The 22910-nt window shown below is 52.8% G+C and overlaps 1 protein-coding gene across 2 annotated transcripts; it reads right to left on the bottom strand.

Moving 5' to 3' along the window:
* Positions 1-1450: 1450 nt before the first annotated feature.
* Positions 1451-15859, bottom strand: Ift27 (intraflagellar transport 27). 2 transcript variants are annotated; one of them, XM_050165749.1, is made up of 7 exons: positions 15498-15851; positions 9991-10070; positions 9573-9632; positions 8532-8591; positions 7145-7262; positions 6200-6309; positions 1451-1695 (listed from the first exon to the last, which is right to left on the bottom strand). In XM_050165749.1, exons 1-7 carry the CDS (start codon positions 15529-15531, stop codon positions 1597-1599), a joined length of 561 nt encoding a protein of 186 aa, XP_050021706.1. In that variant the 5' UTR covers positions 15532-15851; the 3' UTR covers positions 1451-1596. The 2 variants fall into 2 exon arrangements, with proteins under 2 accessions (XP_050021706.1, XP_050021705.1); XM_050165748.1 differs by lacking the exon at positions 1451-1695 and adding an exon at positions 1705-3203 and having other exon boundaries at positions 15498-15859.
* Between the last annotated feature and the right edge of the window lie 7051 nt (positions 15860-22910).

Here is a 22910-nt window from a genome sequence, read left to right as displayed (position 1 = left end):
CCAGTTTTAGGATGATGGAAAATGCTTCCTGTTCTTTTTTTGGTTGTACACTGAGGACCTGCCATAGCCTGGATTGCTAGTGTCTAGACATGTGCCTGGCCTACAGTCGACCCTCAGTGGTGGTGTTTTGAAGAGACACAGTTAGTTACCAGCCTGTAGTGGTCATAGCTGGTGCATGCTAAGGAGTCAGGACATGAGGAATGGAGATGTGAGGGTTTGGTGCTGGCTGCTGCTCTGTGCCTGGATGCCCTGCACAGTTCTCTCTCCTTCCTGTGACCTTGGCAAGCAGCCTGACCTTCACCCTCTGCAGGCAGTGTGGCCTCCACAGCTCCTGCCAAGCTCAGGGGGAGGGAGGAGGGGAGTGGGGGAGCTGCTGGCTCTGGAGTTGAGCTTTCTGGCTCTGCTGCCCCTTGGCTGAGCTTAGTTTTCTCCTTCCAGCTTGTCATTTGTAAGAGTAGGGTATTAACAGACTCCATGCTGTAGGGACAGAATTGGTGGGTACACGTAATGCACTTAGCCCTGGAGAGACGTGGTGGGTCCCCAGCCATAACCAGAGCTATTCCATCATGGCATTTGCACCAGGGACCTTGCAGAGAGCCCTGATGGAGACATTTGGAAAGAGGCTATGTGTAAGCCAGGTCGCCCTGAGAAAAAGCTGTGTCCTACCTGGAAAGGGGCAGGGGGACTGTTCAGCTGACAGCTGGAAGGGTCATGGCAGCCTCCCACCACTGAAGGGCACAGATGCACCAAATCCACAGAGAATACAGCTGTACGCCCCTAGTTGATATGATGCTCCCCTAAAACGTAGAGATCTGAAGACAGGGTGTGACCAAGTCCTGTGGGCCAGGGGGTCACTGAGGAAGTGGGGGTCCCCAAGAAAGAGTGACAATTCTAGGAGGCCTCAGGGGCCAGACTGTAGCCATAGCCCTGGTGCGGACAGGCCTTCATCGGGGAGCGAAAGGGTGAAGTGGTATTTCAACAGAATGAATGTGAGCACTAACAGCGTGGAAAGTGGTCCAGCTCAATGCAGAGGGAGGCGCAGCTGCCCAGCTTCTGAGTGGAGAGGTGGCCATTACAGGAAGTGGCCAGCTCTCGGGTGTCTGTGCACTCGGTTCCCAGCAGCATAACTGGGAGGGGTGGCTGAAGCCCAAGCTGAGCAGTGGGCATGAGGAGGGGTCACTGCTTCCCTTGGAACAGTAGTCCTCCCAAGAAGGCATGGTACCTGGAGATCCTCCAGTCAGGGGTGCTTCTGTGTCCCAGTGCTGCGGTAGCTCACAGGTCCTGCCAAACCAGCCTAGGGTTTGCCTTCTCTACTGTCGGCTTATAGGGGACCTCCAGAGCAGGGAGGCCCTATACACGGAGGGCAGAAACAGGCCAGGGATGCCCTGTCTCTGGCCAGTGCAGCAGTGGTTACAGGCATAGCCCCAACTAAGAACAGAAGCAGCCGCTATTCATTTTCCTCATTTTATTGAAAGCTATGGTGGATATTTGAGAAGTCCCAGGCAAGTCCGTCTTCTGTGTTCTGGAGAGATGAAGGTTTGCTGGGCTCACAGCAGCCCAGCCCAGCCATTCCTGTGGGACAGTCCACTTCTACCCTCACACCAGGGTATGGAACATGTCCACCTTCTCCCGGTACAGCTGGTGGAACTGCTTGGCCAGGCAGTGGAATGGGGCCTCATAATTGTCCATCTCCTTCTGTAAGAATTGAGAGGGGTGTGAGTTTAGTCTGGAGAAGCTGGCCCCTACTCGAGGTATCTCTCCCTTTGGACTCCTGACACCTGGTGTCGAGGACAGCTGTTGTCACAGTGAAGATTTAAGGGGAAACAAAGCTAAAAGGAACACAGTGACAGCTGCGTGGCACGTGAGCCGTGCAGCCAGGGTCGAGGCTGAGGTCTATCTGTAGAGCCTTCCTTGTGGCCACTAGGTTCTGTGTGGAGGACAAGAAGGTGAATCCACTTACTTAGCTCTGACAGAAGTTCAAAGGCCAACACAAAACAGCAGACAGATGTGCTCTAGGAGAGAGTCTGCCCAGAGCCGCTCCAGGTGGGAAGAGGAGGACTACAAAGGCAACAGGGCACAGCCCAGCCAGGAGAGGCACAGCACACACAAACCCCTCCCCGAGATGCCAGGCTGCAACAGGGACCTTCTACTCCAGGGTTACAGTGACAGGCCCTCCAAGGGGAGGTCAGAGGGGCCATCAGAAGGAAGGGCACTAAGCCAGGCAGTGGTAGCGCAACCTTTAATCCCAGCACTCGGGAGGCAGAGGCAGGCAGATCTCTGTGAGTTCGAGGCCAGCCTGGTCTAGTACCAGGACAGGAACCAAAAGCTACGGAGAAACCCTGTCTCGAAAATCCAAAAAAAAAAAAAAAAAAAAAAAGGAAGGGGGGCACTGTCCTGACACCATGGCCACCAACTACCTGCAATGAGGGTGCCTGTTTGTTGTTTACTTGCTTGCTTTTGTCTTTCCTGTCTCCCGAGTTGTTGTTGTTTTTTTTTTTTTTTAAACTGGACCTAACATTGCAACACCAGGGGCTCCAACACAGGATCCTGTCTCTCAGATAACTTTTATATGTTTTGTGAGATAAAGTCTCCTGTAACTTTGGCTGGCCTCAAACTCACTATAGCTAAGGCTGACCTTGTATTTCTGATCTCCCTGATTCTACCTCTGGAGTTTTGGGATTATAGGGTGTTCAACAGTGCTAATTCAGAGTGCTATGCACTAGATAAGCACTTTCCTGAGTTACATCCCTAGCCACCAGCACCATCATCATCACCACTACCATCACAATCACCACCACCGTCACCATCATCACTATCATTACTACCATTACCACCATCGTCACCATCATCTCTATCATCACCATCACCACCATCATCATCATCATCACCACCATTATCACCATAACCACTACCATCATCACCATCATTACCATTATCATCACTATCATTACCACAATCACCACCATCATCACCACCATCATCATCATTATCATCACTATAATCATCACCATCACCATGATTACCATTATTATCATCACCACCACCATCATCATCACCACCATCACCACTACCAGCATCACCATCGGCATTATCATCAGTTTAAGATAGGGTCTTGCTATGTAGTCCATGCTGGCCTTAAATACTTTATCTTCCCACTTCAGTCTCCTGAGCGGTAGAATTACAGGTACACACCACCACACCATCTAGGTATTTTTAAAAACAAAGTGGCAGAGAGAACCCATCACACTGCAGACAGGAGATGCAGCCAAGAGCGTACAAGGGCCTGTTGGAAAGCTTTTCCGTGGCTGTCAAAGGCACAGCAGAGCGTAATATGAGGCCCTGAAGTGTCCCTGATGGAATGGGAGGAATATCACAGAAGCTGGCGTGTCTGCACTTTACAGAGGAGTGATGAAACCAGAGGGTGGAGTGGCCCAGCTGGACAGTGCGTCCTGATCTCAGGCTGGAGAGAACCGTACCAGTCCTGGGGAGAGAGCTGCCTGGACCCCACAGTGAGGGAGAAGCAAGTGCAATCAGGGGGAGCTGCTGGCCAAGAAAAACCAGGGCTCAATGCCAAGAGTGCACTGGGAGCCCAGCAAGCACCTGCTAAGCTCCCCCCACCCCAGGCATGAGAGCCGAGTCAGCCTCACCTCTGCTTGTGTGGCCATCATGTCCTAGGCAGTCAATGTCACTGAATAACACCCCCAAAGTGTCCTTAAGCGCCGAGTAGAGGGAGGGGGGGCTAGGAAATCTTAAGGGAGGGCTTCTAGCCGAAGTCAGAAGCTCTCCATAGCACAAGCCGGGAGAACCCATCATAAAACTTAAGGAATTCAATGCCCAGGAGCCTCGGCAGACACCATGGAGTGCTTGGAAGTAGATGGAAATTGAACTATTTTCCAAATGCATTAAGGGGGCTGCCAGCAACAGAAGCCCTGTTAGCCAATGACTGATTATCATCTTGCTCACTTTGGACACTGACAGAGCAGGCTGTTGAGAGATGACGTCTGGGGTAGGCCCACACTAGCCCTTGGTTTACTTTGTCACCAAGAGCCCGCAAGCAGGTCCTGTGAGGAGGTGAAGGGTGCATACTCCTTCTGGAAGAGCTGAAGCGCTCATGTTTCCCTGGACAGGGCTGCGTCCTGGCCTTAGTCCTGTTCCTCCTTAGCTGTGCAATGGGGAAGAGAAACACAACCTCTCTGGTCTGTCTGCTAACTGAGCAACAGAGACAGGAGCAGCTGCCTTTGTCGGGCACCTCCAGAACACAAAAGGTAATTTACACAATCAAATGGCAGGCAGGCAGGCCCCCAGCTGCCTAGGAGGGTACTCCCCCCAATAGAGCCATGAACTTAGCCTTGCCCTTGCATTCTATGCATAATCTTGCCTCAGCGATAAACAATGGGTTTGATTTCGGTCTAGAAAATTCTTTAATTTTTGTTCAAAGAAGTTCTTTTTGACTTTTTGGGGGGGGGGCTGAAATGCCAGACATGGAGGGGTGTTTAAAAGGCAAAGGGCCATGGAGGTTCCTCCTCGAGGCTGCTGCACTTCGGGAGAAGCGAGGAGATGGGCTTGGCAGCATCTCAAACCACATTGGGTTATGTTCCTTTTTTAATTACAGCTTTCTTAACCGATCCGCCAGTGGCGCTCCTGTTAGCAGCAACTCAGGGGGGACTAGTTAACTTGCACAGTTAATACCGAGTGCCCAACCGCAGCCTCTTCAAGCAGGATTTATATGCATCCTTCTGACACCTGCACAGAGCTGACCAGTAGCCTTGGGTGACTGATGTGTTCGGACAGGTTTTAATTTCTGGGAAATATGGGTGTTGGGGGAGGAGATGGTGACTGATGAAGGCAGAGGGGGAGGGAACGGGGAGTTGTGGGTATGCAGCTCGCTGCTCACTTAAAGGTGCATGACACGGCATAGCCAGGGAGACCTATGCAGTGCGAGCTCTCATTTGAACGCCATTAATCTCGGATTGTGATAACTGGACTCAAGGCAGGGGTAACATCCATCTCTGTACCAGCCACTGGCTCTAGGGTTTCGTAAGTAGTAATAGCAAAAACACCATTTTAGGGAATCATTTCTGTTTTAAAAAGCTAGCAAGCACACCGAGTGTCTACTCAGTTAGACTGGACATTGCATTGAGTGTCTTACATTCCCGCATGCGACAATCAGAAAAGGGCAGGTTCTATCCCCATTTTACAGGTGAGGAGCCTGAGGCCCCACGGTGGACATCCCATTCCTGGGGGGGGGGGTGCAGAGCCTGTTCAGCTCCAACACATGCCCTGAAGGCTATGCTTTGGCTGGGGAAGTGTGCCAGTGGGGGACACTGGAGGCACAGGCTGTTCTGTAGGTGTGACAGAGCCTGCGGCTGGAGGAGGTGACACCAGGGTACGCACTCCCCCACTGACTTCTTTGGGAAGCCAAAGCATTGGGCCTAGAGACCTCAAAGTTAGACCTCACACAACGGAGCCACTGCAGGTCTAACAGGACTCTTCAATGACGCTCCTGAGGAAGGGCTGTGGCTTCTGACGAGACACCGGTGTCTGGGCCATCTGCATGCCTGTGATGGGAGGCTCAGAACAGGTATGTGGTATGGCCAGAAGCACGTGTCCGGAAGCCATAACTTTTAACGCTCCAAACGTAAGAAGGTGTGTCACTGTGCTGGACAGCCCTGATGATGCCAGGGAACCATCTCTCACTGCAGGAGGGCTCTCACATCAGAGAAGACGCTAGATGTTCCTGTAGGATGGGAAACTGGGGGTCTGGGGGTTGGGTATACCCTGGTCATGTTGGTCTAGGCTAGTCAATTTTCACTCCACTGCTGAACTGGGGACAGGACAACTCCTGTCTCACAGAGTTATTATGAAGGCTGCACTGAAACTGAGAGCCAACAGCGCTGTGTCCTTCAGCAGCTCTCACACAGTTCAAAGGTCAGGGAGATGGAACACCTTCCACTCCAAAGTCTTTCTGAAATGCACACAGCCTTGCCTAGGGTGGGCTGTCTGCCCTGCTTCCTGGTGCCACGCAGAAGACTCTCACGATACACACTGACCATTCTGGGTGGAACGGCAGCATTCTGGGTGGAATGCAAGACTTAGATTTGCATCTGGGAGCAGAACCACTACACGCATCTGGGGTCATGAACAAATCGCCAGCACAGAGCTCCCCCAGATTAGTGGCTCAGAGGGTGGGGATACTCACCACAGACGTTTCAAAGAATTCCAGGCCTTGACCCAGTGCCCACGCCTGGGCCTGCGCAGTATCCACTGTTCGTCGGCCAGCCAGGTCTGTCTTAGTCCCCACTAAAACACCTGCTCAAAAGGAATAACCACAATATTGTGTTTTGAAGGGGCAGGATGGGAGGTCAGCTGCAAAGGGGGGGGGGCGTGTGACACATCAGGTGACAGAGCTGACCACTTGAGGGGGCATGTACCAGTAGGGAATGTCCCCAAGGGCCACAGTGGACAGGTTGGCTTCGCTATGCACAAGCAGCTCAGAGTTCTCTCATGGCTTCAACTATATCTACGTTTCTCATCTCCTTGGGGCTGTAAGCGCCAGGCAGGCCTGGACCAAGTTCAGAAGAGCATTTGTGACAATTCCCAGCACATGGAACCAACATCAGACATGGTCATTAATGCTAATCTTGGGCCTGGGCTCGGAGTCAGGGACTCAGGTAATTGAGCTCCGTTCCCAGCTGCCTCAGCTGCGCTAATTTCTCAGCCCGTCTCTGGAGGCTGCTTTCCCCGGCCTCTAATGAGGAGAATTTGTTGATCTCACACAGGGATGAGAAAGAAACTGATTTAAGGCATGCAGAAGTGACAACAGAGCTGGAATGTAACTTGTGCCCTGCGTCCTGGGCAAAATGAGAGATTCCTCCCCGGAGTTGGCGTTCTGGAAACATCAATTCAGAATGCAGCACCCTTCCTTCTTATTATCCAGACTCTCACAACACTTCCTGGTGGGTGGCACTGTCTCCCCACCCCAGGCTTAGGGAGGCAGAGCAAGGGCACAGTGAAGGACGTTGAGGTCAAAGATTCAGAGATTCAGGCCCCTGTCCTAATCCCACAGTGGCGTGTGCAGTGACCTGAAGCCCTTGGGCTGAAGCACAGAGGCACTGCTGGGCAGGGGGCCCTCCGCAGTTCCTACCTGGGAGGAAGGTACCCGGAGTCTGGGCCCGCACCTTCTCCAGCCACTTGGTGCAGCTGTTGAAGGACTGCTCATTGGTCACATCGTAGACGAGACACAGGACGTTGGGGTTTTCCCACTAAGCAGGGGACAGGAGAAAAACACTTCAGGGATGTAACAGGGATGCTCGGATGCGGGGAAAGCTGGCATTCAGGGAGGTGGATGAGAGGGGGCTGTGAGCTGGGAAACTGTCACACTCACAGACAGCCACCGTTCAGCACAGAACGAACGGAGGCCAGGCTCAGTGGCACTCATGTGGGAGAGGCGAGCTGGAACCTGGGTGAGCAGTGACTGCCAGGTACCTCTCACTGGGGCCGCAAGTGCATCACTGCACTGCCCAGGGTAGGGCTGTCTGGGAGAGTCTTTGCAGCTGAAGAAAACAGCTCAGAGGGACGATAACTGGCCTTGGCTGACAGGCTCAAGGGACAGCCAGGAGAGGGAGACAGGGCTGTTTTCTACCCAGAAACCCACTCTTGTCCACTACGGTTCTACTTAACTCACACATCATAGTTCTATGGGAGCCGCCACTACAAGGCTACAGTGTTCTCCCACACTGCGGGGCCGCGAAGGGTGATGCCGGTTCCCTCACTGTCTAGTCCCTGGATGTGTCTGCCTGCATCTTTTTCATAACGGTGGGCTTTTCACTTGGGGACTAGTGAAAACTTGGGACCACTTCTGGCTTCTCCCAGGGTGTTGCCATCAGCCCTAATCACCATACACTAATACCTGGAGGGGGCTCTGTCACCCAGTGAAGAATTGGGGTTCCACATGGACTGTCGGCCTAGGAGTCCTTAAATATCCTGCTGCCAGCCCATGATGGGGTCACAGGATGCCCCTGCCTGGGCTGTGGGCTCTCCCTCTGGTGCACAGGCTCTGGTACCACCTCCCTATACAATTAGGCCCTGCTCTGACCTTGTGGGCCTGCAGAGTCCTCTGTTCTGGAGAGTTTGGCAGAACAAGGCCAATGGGATAACCCTTCTTGGTGTGTGTGGGGGGGCAGAGTCTCTTTTCTGGCTGTAGGCATCCGTAGAGGGGAAGGAATCAGTGGTCCTGTACTGGGAGGTCAGGGAGGGCTGTAAGACCCCCCAGAAGGGACTGTTCAGAAATAGCAGGCTGGAGAAACAGATTAGTTTCTGGCACATTCCAGAGCAGGGCGTGGCCATATTGAGCAAGGAGGAGCACCTACTTGTCAAGGGCCCAAAGCCCCAGCTGGGAGGGATGCCCCTCAGAGGATCCTGCCTGGCTACTTCTGATGGTCCAGAGTATCCCTTCAGGGAGTGCCACTGGAGGAAGGGCTGGGGAGAAGGGGGTGGTGGAGGTAGGCAGGAAGAAAGAACACACTACTTGCCAATTTATCCAGCATTTCAGAGAACAGCTCCTTGCCGGCAGAGTCAAAAATGAAGAGTTCCTGGGACCAGAAAAGTGCATCTCAGAAGGGGACACGGCAAGAGTCAAGTCAAGGTTTCCCACCAGCTCTCTGTGGACGTGGCTCAACAGCAGACAGAGCAAACATGCCATGCGCATGGGTGCTTTCACACATGCTCTGCCTTCTCCGAGTCCTGGAGAGACGGCGAGCACAGTCCAGAGTGCCCAAAGGGCAGAGGCATAGCTTCCACCCACCTGGCATGGTGACCTGGCTCACCTTTCCCAACCCCAAGCACAAACATCGCAGGAGCAGCCTGACTGCCCACCTGGCAGCCCAGAACACTAAGCAGGCTGACAAGTGTTCCGGTGTCCAGAAGGCCACTCTGTACTCTGTTAACCAAATGGATTCTCAGATCACATAAGGATTCTTGATAAAGGAGGTCACGGAGGAAGCCTGGGGACGGTGCGTAAAGTAGGGCAGCCTGTCACCGCTCTGCGATGTGTGAGCGTGTACTCTGGACACAAGGCACCCAGCCTTCCCAGCCCAGGCAGAGACCATCCACAACGCTGCTGCTCGAGCCAGCCGAGTCCCCCGAGCTCCCTGAGCCCCCTCCTGGTGCAGTCCCCTCTGCCTGGCTCTGAACCCCCGGCAGGTAGCACTGTCTGCTCCATGACCTGCCCTGCACAGTGGCTCCAGTGTCAGCCTTTCTTGTGGTATCAGGGATGCCCATGTCTTTCATTTTGCTCAGGGTTCTCCTTAAGGACCCTCTCTCTGGGAGCAGCTACACAAACATGGCATTGTACCGTTCACCCTCAAGAGTTGTGGGGTCTCTGTAGGGATCCTGTTAAGAACTCAGACAAAAGATAGCAAGTTCTTTTGGTAAGGTCTACATCCCAGTCCTCCTCTCCCTCCTCAGGCCCTCCTTCAAAGATGCCCTGTGTCACTGCTCCATGTCCCTTGCAGGGAGGGCCCCCTGGCCCACAGGAGCAGCCCCATGCACCCTGGCTTCAGGCCACCACTCACCACACTGTCATTTGTGTCAAGAACTGGCACTGTCTTCACCACCAAATCCACACCTGTTGTCTGCAGGGGACACCAAGATCATGGGCATTAGGGGGCCCCGCAGTGGGGTGGCCCAGAACAAGGCAAGACCCCACCTCCCTGCAGAGAAATCCCAGCCAAGCAGAAGTCAGAGGCCCTGACAACCTCCCACTCCCAGACCTCCACTGCTCCTGGCAACTGTGGCATCCTGGCCAGTCCCCTCGGGACACAGTCCTTTACTGGTGGCCAGTGGAAACTGGATCTCCATGTCACCATTTCCCGGTCCTTTCTTCGGCCTCTTAGGACATTGCTTGGAGGTTTTGCTAAGTCATTCTCTCACGGTTAACGGTCATGTGTCTTTACATTGTGACCAGGTGGGGACTCTCCAGCCCCAGCTTACCAGAGTGTAGTTCTTCTGGAAATGGGTCCCGTCGCTGCGGAACATCTGCACCAGGGCTGTCTTGCCTACGGCTGGATCTCCTGAAGCCAGAGCAGAGGGACAGATATCACTTGGGTCCCATCAGGCACCAGAGCCTCCTCCTACTCTAGAGGGCTTGACATGAAACCAGAAACTTTGCTGAGTTTTCAGAGCATATGTCTGCAGCTCTTGCGATAAGCAGGGAAGTAGCCAGCAGGTAACTGGTCCAGGAGGCCCATCTTGAGAGCTTACCAAGGCCAGACTACATCTCTATACACCTCACAGCCCTGTCAACCAGAATGACCTAGCAGGTAACAGGGGTTAAGGAGGGCTCCTGAGCCCTGCCAACAGAAGTGACGCTCTTCCACCAAAGCACACCTCATGGGAAAACCTGTCACTTTCAGACTCCAATTTACTCTAGAGTCTGGCCAGCAAAAGGAGTGAGAAGCCAACTCGTGACCTCACCTGGCCGAGCCACTGCCTGCGTTCTCATCTACACTGACGGTAAAGATGTCCAGAGGTTGCTTTCGCTCTGCGAAAACTCATTTTCTTCTGCTCATTTTTTATTAACATTTCTTCTTTTATTTTATATACTGATCAGTTTCTCCTCCTTCCTTTCCTTCTCCCCCCCTCCACTCTCATCTACCCCCTCCCTATCTACCAACTTCTCCTCTGTCTCCACTCAGAAAGGAGCAGGCCTCCCATGGGCTTGAGCACAGCAAGGCATATCACATTGAGGTAGGACCGAGCTCCTCCCACAAGGTGATCCAGCATGGAGAACAGGTTCCTAAAATCCAGCTAAGCGCCAGGGACAGGCCCTGATCTCACTTCTAGGAGCCTGACAAACACACCAAGCTACACAACTGTCACACACATGCAAAGGGTCTAGGCCGGCCCCATGCAGGCTCCCTAACTGTTGTTCCAGAGTCCTTGTGCTCCCACAGTCTGAGGTCAGCTGTCTCTGTTGCTTCCTCCATCATGACCTTGGTGAAAACTAATTTTTTTTTCCAAGACAGGGTTTCTCTGTGTAGTCCTGGCTGCCCTGGAACTCATTTTATAGGCCAGGCTGGCCTCGAACTCACTGAGATCTGCCTGCCTTTGCCTCCCAAGTACTGACATTAAAGGCGTGCACCATCATCACCCAGCGAAAACCCATTTTCAAGTACTTCATTTCATTTGTGCTAGGTGAATGCTGAGCCATGGGAGCCCCCCCCCCCCCCCCCCCCCCGCATCCACAGTCATATCCTATAGCCACTTGGCCCAGCTGGGCTGAGCCCTTCTCAGTCCTTGTTCAAGCAGCTCCAGGAACTCACACATCATAAAGGTTCCTGGTCAGTTTTCAGGCCTAGGTCTGAGTCTTTTGCATGATAAAAGGGAGCGGTTTCATAGCAAGTTCTTCCGGTGCTGTCATAGGGATGGCTCAGGGTGCCTTGCCCCCTCCACTCTTCCACCTGTAGCCTTGACCCGTGCTGATCTGGCTGTTTTACACGTGCAGGGTTATCATTCCCATTGCCCAGGTGTTACCGGGCACCTGCTTTCTGCGTGCTCACGTCCCTGACCCTCAGGGCCATCACCAGCACCCAATCTCTGTCTTCAGTCCCTTTCACAGTGGCTTCCTCTGTCTGCCTTCTCCGGCCTGCAGCTCCGGACACTGTTCCCCTTTGACTCCCCCTACCTGTCATTTTCTCTCGTGAGACAACTACATGACAACTGGTGTCTCGAGGTAGGAGACTTCTGCTAGGGCCGAGTGAGCCGTTCAGGACTTGATTTCCTTCCCTCTCAGGCCTTCCCTCCCGTGTTGCACCCCCTACTGAAGTCACAGGTGAAGACAGCTCGTAGAAGCGAGGTACCCCTCTAGGGTTTTTATGCTGCCTTGGTTTACTAGGCTGGTCTGGCTGAGCATCCCAAATGCCACCTCGAGGCTCTTTGCACCATGGCCTCTCAGGGTCTGTGGGTCCCACCTACCCCAGGGCAGAGAGCCTAGCAATTCTTCCCCATGCCTTGTTGATAGCCCAGAAGGTAGTCAGTCACTAGCCTGACTCCCATTCTGTTCCTAAACCTGGGAGGAAATTGGCTCTTTCTCCCTGGGAAATTCCCCCACAGATTGGTTTTGGTTGATTTCGTGAGTCTTTCTGCTGACTGCCAGTCACCAGGGCTGGCAGCGAAGTTCCTGTGTGGGCTAGGAGGGATCGGAGCATGGGGAGGCGGGGGAGCTGATAAACACATTCTCAGAGCAACAGGATGACAAGTGAAAAGGCAGACAACGCAGCTGAGAAGCAGGGCATCCGAGGAAAGGAACATGAGAAACCTCGAGAGCCTGTGAGTCCACGTGGCTGCAGGGTGCGGGGTTCCCCGAAGCCATGGCCATTGTGGGGCTTCCACTGTCTTCTGCATTTTGCTTGCTCACAGCCAAGCCCACATCTCACCACAGACCTGAGTGACCTCTCTGTCTACCCTAGTCTTCCTGCCCACCACACCACCAAGTATCCAGCCTCCTTGTCCCAGGTTATGAACACCACCACCTCCTGCATCCCAGTCTTCTTCCTGGCTCTTCTATTCTGGGCTGTCTCTCAAGCCTACCTCCACCACCCACAGCTATCCCAGGAGCTCACACATCACCCGCAGGACTGGGAGCTCCCTCTTTGAGCTTTTCTCTGCTCAGCCCTGGAGACGATGATCCCCGCACCTGACTACCCCAGTGTCCTTGCCTCCGATAGGCTGCTTTGCCACCTACGTGATGGTCACCAGGACACAGGCCCCACATTTGGCTTGAACCTGCTGCGAGGTCTCAAAACACAGAAATGGGCTGGGGGCACCTGACTCTGAAGCTGAGCTGAGTTCTCTGCCAGGGGAAACAGGTCCTGGTGACAATGTGGCATGTGGTGACATCGCCCTAGGGTTGACGGAACTGAATGCTGTGCCAGCCAGGCAGTGTCCCTCCCCAGAGGCCTGCACCTAGCTCCGCGGGGTCCTTCCAACTCTGCACCACCGCTGTGTGTCGCAGAACTTCTGCTGGTTGGCAGTCTTCACAGGTCCAGAGCTGATTCTGCCATTACCATTCCCTGACTCTCCTTGCCGCCAACTGCATTCCAACCCCATCAGGGTCACAGAACAGAACGGCCCCGAGTCCACGCCTTCACCCACAGCAGGCATCCACAACTCTCTTTGGTCAACTTCTAGCTGACCATCCAACCATCTCCAATGGTCCCTTATAGGAAATCTGGACGTACGTACAATGCTTGTCCTTTTGTTCCCTGGACATGTTCCAGTCCCCTCTCCAATCCAAGTCCAAAATCCGGTCCTTTCTAGGCAGATCTCAATTGGCTACTTGTGTGGCCTCTGAGGTCATCTGTCCCTCTGCTGTCTTTACCAGGGTGGCTATCCTACCAGATTCGCAGCAATAGAACAGATGCCTACACTCCAGGGAAGCATGACTATTGTCCCACATCCCAAGAGATTCATCACCAAAGGGGCAAAGATGTGGGGCCAGACCCCAGCTCCACACTAACTGTGTGATATCAGGTCAGGTAGTTACACTCTCTGTGCCTCCTTTGTTACATCTGTAAAATAGGCTAACAACGAACGGTACCTACTTCATAGAATTGCTACAGTGTTAATAAGCAAGTGTGTCCCCTGCCTGATACACAGTGTTGTTTGTTAAACAGATGAAACACAGGAGCCTGGCCACTGTGCCATTTTATCTCCCACCATCTCAAGCCACAGAAGCTGTAGACTGAGGACCAGGTTGGAGTGGAGGCCAGGAGCCACTGCTGACTTTGGCTGGGCTGGAAGCATGTGGCAGGCGCAGTACCTGGGTCTGGACCTAGGGCCAGCATCTTCATAGTATGGGTCTTGCCTGCCTCATCTTACATGAGGATGACCGAGGACTGGCTGGTGGCTGTGAGGACTCGCAAGAGACTTGCACCGAGGGTGTGACATGGGGTCGGCACATAGCAAGTCTCAGGAGAGTGGCTTATGACAAGAGTTTCTTGGTTTTTGAGAGCTCACCAGCTAAAGAGAAATGAGCAAAGAACAGCAGGCTGAGCCGCCCCCCATTTAAAAAAAGAAAGTTAACTTTAGAAAAATGAAGATGTCCCCAACTTACCCGTGCAGAAGCTGAACACTGTCCAAGGCAACAGAGCTGGGGAAGAGGACTGACCAACATCCTTTTGTTACACAACACCGCCTCCTCTGGCTCTCTGAGAACTAGAGGTGCTCTGGAGAGCCAGGGTTCCTTCTGCTGCAATAGGGCCTGAGTCAGGGCTGTCACTCATCTTTCTGTGTGACCCTTTTTATTTTCAAATTAGAAAAGTCATCAAGGGTACTATCCCCTACTCTCAGTCTGTAGGATAAAGATCCAAAGACACTCCCCCACCCCCAGGTTAACTTCTTGATTACGGAGAAGAATCATGGGCTGGGTGTGTCAGGTTAATTAATGAAGGGGGAGGCCACCCCTAAAGGTGGGTGGCACCATTTTACACGCTGGAGCCCCCACTGGAGAAAAAGGGGACAGTGTACTGAGCAGCAATGCTCACGGCTCTGCTTCCTGACTGGAAGCAATGCGACTAGCCAGTCACTGGCCCTTGCCACTGTGCCTTCCCCCACCATGATGGACTGTCCCCCGGAACCGTGAGCCCCAATAAGCCCTTCATCCTTTAAGATGCTGCCTGTCAAGTTTGTTATCAAAACAAGAAAAGTAGCCAACCCGACCAACCCAAGAACAGAGATCTGGAGTCAGGTGGACTGGAAGTCTGTGTACGATCTTCACTAGGGGTTCACCCCAGTAACCCTAACATCACTCAGTGGTCACATCAGGACCACACGGAAACTACCCTGCTGTGCTGTGGTAGTGAATGAAATACAGGTGCCTACGCGGTTGCTGTTAACCAGTCTACAAGAGAAGCAAACGGTCTTCTCAATGTTTGGACTGACCCGAGGCAAACCCACAGGTGCGGGTACCACGAACCGGCTCACTCTGCACGGATCGAGTTAATACTCATCCATGATCGAGGCGATGCGCAGGCTACTTCCAGGCCGGTCAACAATAACAAGATTCTTACTTTTCTTACTTCCGGGGAAACTCCAAGTCCATATACTCTCAGCTTGGCAGCACTGTAACCCACTTCACTCCACCCGACCCCCGTCTTCCTGGTTATTGGGGGGGGGGGGGTCAGCGTAAATGATAGGAACTTTGTGAGGCCAGCGTCACTGACGCCTAGCTTTGGAGTACAGTCTGTGTTTGTACTATAAGTCTACTTGGTGATAGTGGCCTCAAAATATGAGAGGGAGACAGGGAACACAACAGCTACAAGTGTGTCGGGCAGAGGGAATAATCCCCACCCCCCACCCCGCTTTCTGAATTCTGTCTGTTGGTCACTGCAGGCATTCCTACGGGAGACAGACATTGGACGCAATCGTGAATCAAAACTGCCTGAGTTAGGACGGCTCAGGCCCCCAGGAACACACGTTCGAGAGTTTTTACTACTCACCTGCCAGGATGCATTTGGCTGCTAGCTTCACCATGGTAACCAGGCACTAGCAGGGATGGAGTTGGGGGGTGAAAGAGGGTTTGGATTGGGGGCAGCTGATCCCAGGGCCTGAGACCGCGATGGTTGGAGGCACGGGAGCTAGGGTTGGGTGGACATTGGGCCTCAAGGTCCCAGGCAGCCTGCAGAGGTGCTGGCGGGGCGGGGTGGAGCGGAACCCGCTCCTAGCCCAGCCTTCAAGTCCAGGCCCCTGCCGTAGAGTTGGGACACAACCGACAAGTCCCTCTGGTCCCAAGAGTCGCGCCAAACAGGCTCCTGGCAACCATCACCAATCCGCCTCCTCCCTCCATCTGGTCCTCCGATTGGTTGCTGTTAAACGCTCGGAGGCTTCAGAGACCCAATAGAAGAAGGAGGTGGGGAAAACCGTCTTCCTTCGCCGGACGATGCGGGCAGAGGTTTCTGCCTTTAACTGCTCTCAGCTTGGCCAATGGCTTCAGATGATGTCAATCACCGCTGCACGCCTCCGAGGATGCAGTTGGAGGCGGGTATTAGTGACGCTTTCTGATTGGCCAGAGCATGGCTTGAACTATCACGAAGAGTTCAGGGTTCTCTTCACCCCTGTCTTCCTGGGAATGGGTTCGCCCGAGTGGGGCGGGGCGACGTCGCTAGAGCGGCGCCTGAGCAGTGGAGGAAGCCGCAGTCTCGAGAGCCCGGGCCTGATGGCTCCTACCTCCGACCCCAGGTTCAACGGAGCATCCACAGATCTAGCCCCTGTCTTATGTCCAGAAACAAAATGTCATCTTTGAAGCCCAAGTGTGTTATGCGCCTTAAAACCCGAAATAGCGGGAAAGGCAGGATGCGGAATGTTGAGGAAGAAGTTACAGTGTAGTTAAGAGTAGGAAGGCCCGTAGTGCTTTAAACGGGGCAACTGCGGACAGCACCGTTGCCTTTCACCTTCCAGAAGCCGGACAGGAGGAGGAATGTTCACAAAGAAATGATAAATGTTTGGGTAGAGACATTTGCCCGGATGGAAAGTCATACAATGTATACAAACGTAAATATAACAAATGTATCAATTAAACGAAATTAAAATATAAAATCTAAATCAGGTGGGATTTGAATGGGTGGGAAAACTTGCCACTTTACTGAGGGGATTTGTACTTCTCAGTCTGCTTGCTTCCTCTGTTGTGGATAAAACGATGCCATCCCGATGTTGCCCCTCATGAGGGGAGAGTTGGTAAAGGCCATCTGGTTTTCCTGGGAGCCTTTCTTGCTTTGTCACCAAGAGTTAGGGTATGACTGGGCAAGTCACCTCACCTCCAGACCTCAGAAGTAGATAGAAAACAAGAAACAAGCAAGTGTCCGTGTATTGGGCTTTTGTTGCTAGGACAAAACACCAGAGAGAAACAATTTACACCAGGAAAGGTTTAGCCTGGTCGTTTGGTTGAACATCATAACCAGGGTAGCATATAAGCATATAGCCCCTCATGTTGAGAGAGGGAGAAAGTGCTCCAATGATGCGCCCCAAAGACACGCTCTCTTTCAACTAGATTCCATTTTCCAGAACCCAGTTACCACCCAGTGGCCCATCACATTAGGTACCCACCAATGGATGGATCCCCTGATGAAGTCAGAGCTCGGGTCATCTGGCCACTTCCCCTAAAAGCCTTAGTTCCCATCCCTAGGCTCTCAACACACAAGTCTTTGTGGTGGTAGTGGTAGGGGAGGCGTGTATCCACCCATCCACCCCATCGTGGCTCTGCACCTCACTGCTTTCTCATTTTCGCTGGGTCCCAGGGTGATGGCTAATACTTAGAAGGGGAAGATCTGTCTCTCTGGAAAGGGGCCTGTGCCATGAGGAGCTCTTGGAGTTATCACTTCCTGAGAGCTACCCAGGCTCCCGTATGAGACTCCTGTGAACTCATTGGTTTGTCGTGCTGGCTGCGGGTAGGGTTGTTTACTGGTCTGTCTGTCCTGTCTGGTGAAGAGGCATGTCTCCTGGAAAAGTCACGTAGCACCTTCTTTGAGGAATTCATCCTACATATATTTAGAGAGTATTTATGAAGCACGGAGTAGTGACTGGGGCCCAGCCACTTAGCCCAGCTGGGAGGCAGGCAATTAAGGAGATAATCCATAGTTATTTGGGGGATTTGGGGGAGGACCAGCAGGTCCCCCCCATGCTGTGACCCATGTGACCACAGGGCGATTTCAATGTATATTTCTATTTGAGCCCCAACTCTTAGGCAGTGCCAGGGTTGCTTTATTTTTGGGCATTGTACTGTTCCTCCAGTGTCTCACAAACATTCCTACCTCAGGGTCTTTGCGCTTAATATTCCTAGCATGGTTGTAGGACTCTGTGCCTCAGTGACCTTCAGTTCACTGTCCCAGTGGCATGTCCCTAGAGGTCAATACCTAGGCATCTACTTGAAAGACTCTCCTTCCATCTGGCTGCCTGTCTCCTTCCTTACTGTACTGTCTTCCTGGCACTGGCCACAGGTGGGAAGGAGGTGCCATGGGGCTTTATAAAATTCTGCACTTGAAGGTCAGCTTCCTGAGAAAAGACAAAATATTTTTGGGCTCTTGCCTCTAGGACAGTCTCCAGCATGATGAGATACTCAGTAGGGTGTTTTTTTTTGTGTGTGTGGGGGGGGTTTAGAGCCTGACCTGGAACTCACTCTGAAGACCAGGCTGGCCTTGAACTCACAGAGATCCACTTGCCTCTGCCTCCCGAGTGCTGTGATCAAAGGTATGCCACCGCCACCACCCGGTTTCAGTGAGTTTTTTTAAGGAGACAGATCTCATAAGGTTTACCTTTATGGTAATTTGATGAGCACTGGTTGTTTATCTTATTTATTCTTTATTGTTTGTGATATTGGGACTTGAATCCCGGGCTTCGTGCCCACTAGAAGGGCTCCACCACTGAGCCACAGCCCTAGCCAACAAGCCCCCATCCATGGGCACAGGTCCTCACCCAGATAATGTTGCCACTGAGAAGGGTACAGCAATCACTCCCACTGGGGTAGTTTGGTCCTGGTTCCTCCCTCCCCCCTGACTGTGCTCTAAGCTGGAGCTGAATTCTCTGCTAAACAGGAAGGGTTAACAGTGCTGCTCCCAAGGCTGGCTGCCGCTGCTGAAGTGGGGGCTTTGCATGGAAGGCTCTTCTTGAAAGTGAATCATAGAGGCAGCCGCTGGCACTTTCTTCCCAGAGACCTACGGATCATTCTGGGGTCACTGAACTCCTGACAACCTAGACAGCAGCATGCATGAGCTGCAGCATAAAGCCACTGGCAGCTGCCACACTCTGTGCAAGAGGCATGGGCTGATCAGGCCCACTGCATAGTCCAGGCTCCTCCATCAACACACTGTGAACAGCCCGGGTCCTCCTTCAGTCTGGATGACATTGGGGCCCCATCGAATACATAATGTAGTAGCAAAATTGTTGGGCACAAGACAGACCCTTGTGGGGAGGGGATGTGTATGGAGGGGTACCTTGTATAGTTTAGACTGGGACCTGGGAAAAATGACTTCTCTTTTACTCTGATGCATGCATGTCTAGGGTAGTGCTGGGCAGAGAGCGCCAGGACTCTGTGCGTCTTGTGGGTGTAGATCAGGGCTTCCCCTGGGCACAGCTGATATTTTAATATGGGCAATTTTTGTTTGGCATGGGGAGCGACCATGCACTTTGTGAGATTATTTTTCTTTCCCCAGCATCTCTGGCCCACTAGCTCTCCAATCATCACTCTCTGCAGACAGCAGCAAAAGGTCCCCAGATATGGCCAAATATCCCCCTTGGGGTCAAGCTCTTCCATAAACAGGAACCACAGACTTAGGGCTTAAAATGGAAATCCAAGGTCTAGGGACCAGACTACCCAGCTTTGATTTCTGTCTGCTTGCCCCTCAAGTCTTGGCAGCTCAGTTGTTATCCTACCTGCTCCCACGACAATACATACAACAGGGAAGCTCGTAAACACTAGCTCTGACACACAGCCTGGGACATGGTGAGTCCCCGGGGTGTTACATGAGGCTGCAGCCGTGCCCCGCTTTACAATTGGCTGTAAGGCAAGGCTCCACATCTGGCGTGAAGCTTCCTGTGGCCGTGACTTTGAGGTTTGTGTGCCTGCCACTCGAGCGGGCCTGCTTGTTTGTGTCTCTGCTGCTGCAATGCTTGGCTTGTGGACATCTCAATAAAGCGCAGAAACTGTGGGACTGACTCACCTCCCCTGTGTTCTGAATGCAGAGTGGAAGAGCCCAGAACTGTGTGCTGTGCCGCCAGGCAGGCTGCCATGTGCTGATTTGGTCAGCAGGGGGCGGCAGTCGCTGGGGAAAATGCCAGCCACAGTCGGGTGCCAAGCGCTCTTGGCTTTTCATGGACTTTGGGGATTCTTTTATTCAAAGTTGAGCAAATCACCGCTCCAGAGTCCCTCAAGGCCTCCTTTAATGGCCCTTTGGCAGCTTATCTGTGAACGCCAAGAGGTGCTCTTCCAGAACGGTCTATGTTCAGTGTGTCTTGTTCTTTCCTGGGTGGATGAGGCACTAGGAGGCTGGTGATGGGTGGATAACTCAATCGGCTCTCCCTGGAGGCTCATGGCTTAGAGCACACCCCAGAGCTTGCCCTCTTCCTGTGCTCTGCACATAAAGCTTGTGTCGCTCAGTTCAGAGGGTTCGAATAGCACAGATGGCTTGGTTTGACAGAGACCAAACTCCACAAGAACAAGGTAAGCTGCTCTTTTTTCCCCCCATCTACTTTTGTGATACCCTCACCTCCCATAATGCCTTGGGAATGGAGGACCCACCACCCTGCCCAGACTGGCCATTGCCCATTGCCTACAACTACTTGGACGCTATCTTCGCCTGTTCTTCCGCACCCTAAAAAACAGCACAAACCCCCGTTCTCCCAAACTTTCTTAAGCTCTGCTGTTGACTTCTTCTGTCCCATTTCCACTCAGCGGCCAGTGCCATCCTTAGACATTTTTAGGGCCAGCGAGATGGCTGGGAAGGTAAAGGCACTTGCTGCCAAGCCTGGTGATATTGAGTTTGATCTCTGGGATCCGTATGGTGGGAGGAGAGAACCGTCTTCCTCCACAGACTGTCCTCCGTCCTCTCTGCAGGTGTCTTGTGGTACATGTCTCAGTGTTTCACTCTGTCTGGCCTTGTCAGCTTCCAGCTTCCTGGGACCAGCAGACTCAACTGTGCTTGTACTGCCCCAGGGCCTTTACCCCTCTGTCCCGGTGAGGTAGGTTGATGACTGGAGCCTCCAGAAAATTCCAGAGCTCTTCATCTATGAGATCCCACGATAACATCTGCCCCGTTCTGTACAAGGAACTAGTGAGACAGAAGGCTCTTGAAACCTCCCAGCTTACACCTTCTGAGGCCAAGTGCCCCAAAGGGATGGCTCTGGCTCTCCCATTCTCTTACCCTTCACGTACCCCACCTGCCTTGTTAGGAGGTTTAAAAACTCCTAAGATCTGATCTGGTAGAAACAAAACATTTGGGCTCCTGCAAAGCTAATGAGCAGGTGCCAAATGAAGTGACATCTTGGCCTCATTTGAGTTCCTGCTATAGATAGGCACAGCCATTTGCCAGAGGACAAGGAGGTTCTGAGAAGCTTGTCAGCTGACACACAAACCAGAGGACAGACATTAGTGTTCAGAACTGCCCCGAAGCCTGACTCTCTCAGCTCCAGACGGGGGCAGCCCTTGGAGAGCCTCCTTCTCCTTCTCTATAGGAAGGAAGCGATCACAGGGCCTACCCTGGAGAGAAGCATGTCTAACTGTGTATAGAAACCACTTGTCACAGTGACACAGTCAACTCCAGACTGGTGCCACCTGTGACCATGACTCTAGAGGGCTCTGTTTTTAAAATGATGAATAAGCACACGGGTAAATTGATAACCTGAATACTCTCTCCTCTCAAAAGACAGGAAGCTTCCTTTGCAAGAATCATGAGACCCACAGGCAATGTCTTTTAAGCCAAAATAAAGTACCAAAGGAAGTCATTTAGCGGAACTGGGTGTCTCTGTAGCATCTACATTCTGAAAGGATCCCCCTAAGACTGGCCCCACACCATGACAATGATCTCTCTAGTCTGGTTGACAAAGTCAAGGCTTGTGATGATTGGGTGACAATTGGGCAACAGCCGTTCTATGGCTGACCCCTGCTCCAGTGTGGGATTCTGCAAAGCTGCAGGGGCATAGCTAATTCTCATCCAGCAGCGGCTCACAAGACAATTTTCACCAGAGCGATCTACCAAGCTGATCGCCCTCTGCTCATTCCTTGAGAGTTCACAGATGTGAGTCTTAGCAGAGAGAGTGACAAGTAGCTTGAGACCTGGAGAAGCCAGAGCAATAAGAGAGGGGAGCGGGCTTCTTGCTGGAGAGCGGCCAAGTCAGCACGACGGGTGTTGCACTGAATACAGAATGTGATAGAATATTCTCTGTTTCCCAGCATAACTGTCAAGAGCCTGCAGAATCAGAACTGATGCCATGCTGGTCTGCTGGCTGCTGGGTCCCTCCTGTCTGGCAGCAGCTGCAAAGAGCTAGCTGCTTTCCTGCAAGGACGCTGGACCTAAGTGCATATCTGGGCTGAGATGCACCCAACCTCATGGACCAGACCCCTTTAGCTAGGGCGATGGGGTGAGTCCTGAGGTCAACATCATCTTGGCCTGCCTCCCTAAGTTCACCCTCAACAAGGACTTGAGCAGAAGTTGTTTCTTGTAAGGGGTTCCCTTGCACCCTTAGCGCCCATTACACCATAGCACTCCCTACGGAGTAGGTCAATAAGCTGGAGAGAGGAAGGAGGCAGAAGGGGACCCTCCACCTCACCTCCATGCTGGTGGCATTTGCTCAGGAGCAGGTACTGGGACACAGAGAGAGCTGGGAGGAAGCTAAAGCATTCTGATCCAGCTCCCTGCCCAGTACCTGCTGCAGGCTTCTCCTCCACGGCGCCCTGGATCTTTGTTGGCCTGAGAGGGCTTCACAGTTAGAGATCAAGAGCCTTTGGACAGACAGCAGGCTTGGGTCTTCAGGATGGGAGGTGAGGGAGCACCATCTCTGCCTCTGCTGTGTCACCTCTATCTCCCTCTGGGATTGGGACAGAGGGGACAGAAAGTCCTCCACTAGGGAGCATGGAGAATGTGACTGGTACTGCCACCAGCCTGTCTGGAAGGTTCCTCTTTGTAGCCAAAGAACCTCTTCATCCTTCCACATCCAGTGAGGATGCTGTGGCTTGCACGGCACCTTTCCCCTTAGCTGTCAGTTTCTCAGGGTTCATCTGAGAGATGGCCGTAAATGTGCCCCCTGAAATGATAGAACTTGAAGTTCCGGGTTCTGGAATTTAGATGTCTGAGATCAAGACATTGGGGCCATGTTCCTTTAGAAGGCTCCCAGGGAGCCTCGGTTTTCCTCTGCCAGCTTCTTGT

Source organism: Alexandromys fortis, unplaced genomic scaffold, assembly GCF_014885135.2.
Source record: "Alexandromys fortis isolate MF-2015 unplaced genomic scaffold, M_Fortis_MF-2015_v1.1 scaffold_157, whole genome shotgun sequence".
In the NCBI taxonomy this organism is placed as follows: Eukaryota; Metazoa; Chordata; class Mammalia; order Rodentia; family Cricetidae; genus Alexandromys; species Alexandromys fortis.
This window is presented reverse-complemented; position numbering and strand designations above follow the sequence as displayed.

What these genes read in the sequence shown, in the direction of transcription:
- Ift27 (XM_050165748.1), bottom strand. Translation starts at nt 15,531, where the DNA reads ATGGTGAAGCTAGCAGCCAAATGCATCCTGGCAG. An exon ending in TCCAGAAGAACTACACTCTG is followed by an intron (nt 9,633 to 9,990) that starts GTAAGCTGGGGC and finishes TGTCCCCTGCAG; the next exon opens with ACAACAGGTGTGGATTTGGT. An exon ending in TTGACACAAATGACAGTGTG is followed by an intron (nt 8,592 to 9,572) that starts GTGAGTGGTGGC and finishes TTCTGGTCCCAG; the next exon opens with GAACTCTTCATTTTTGACTC.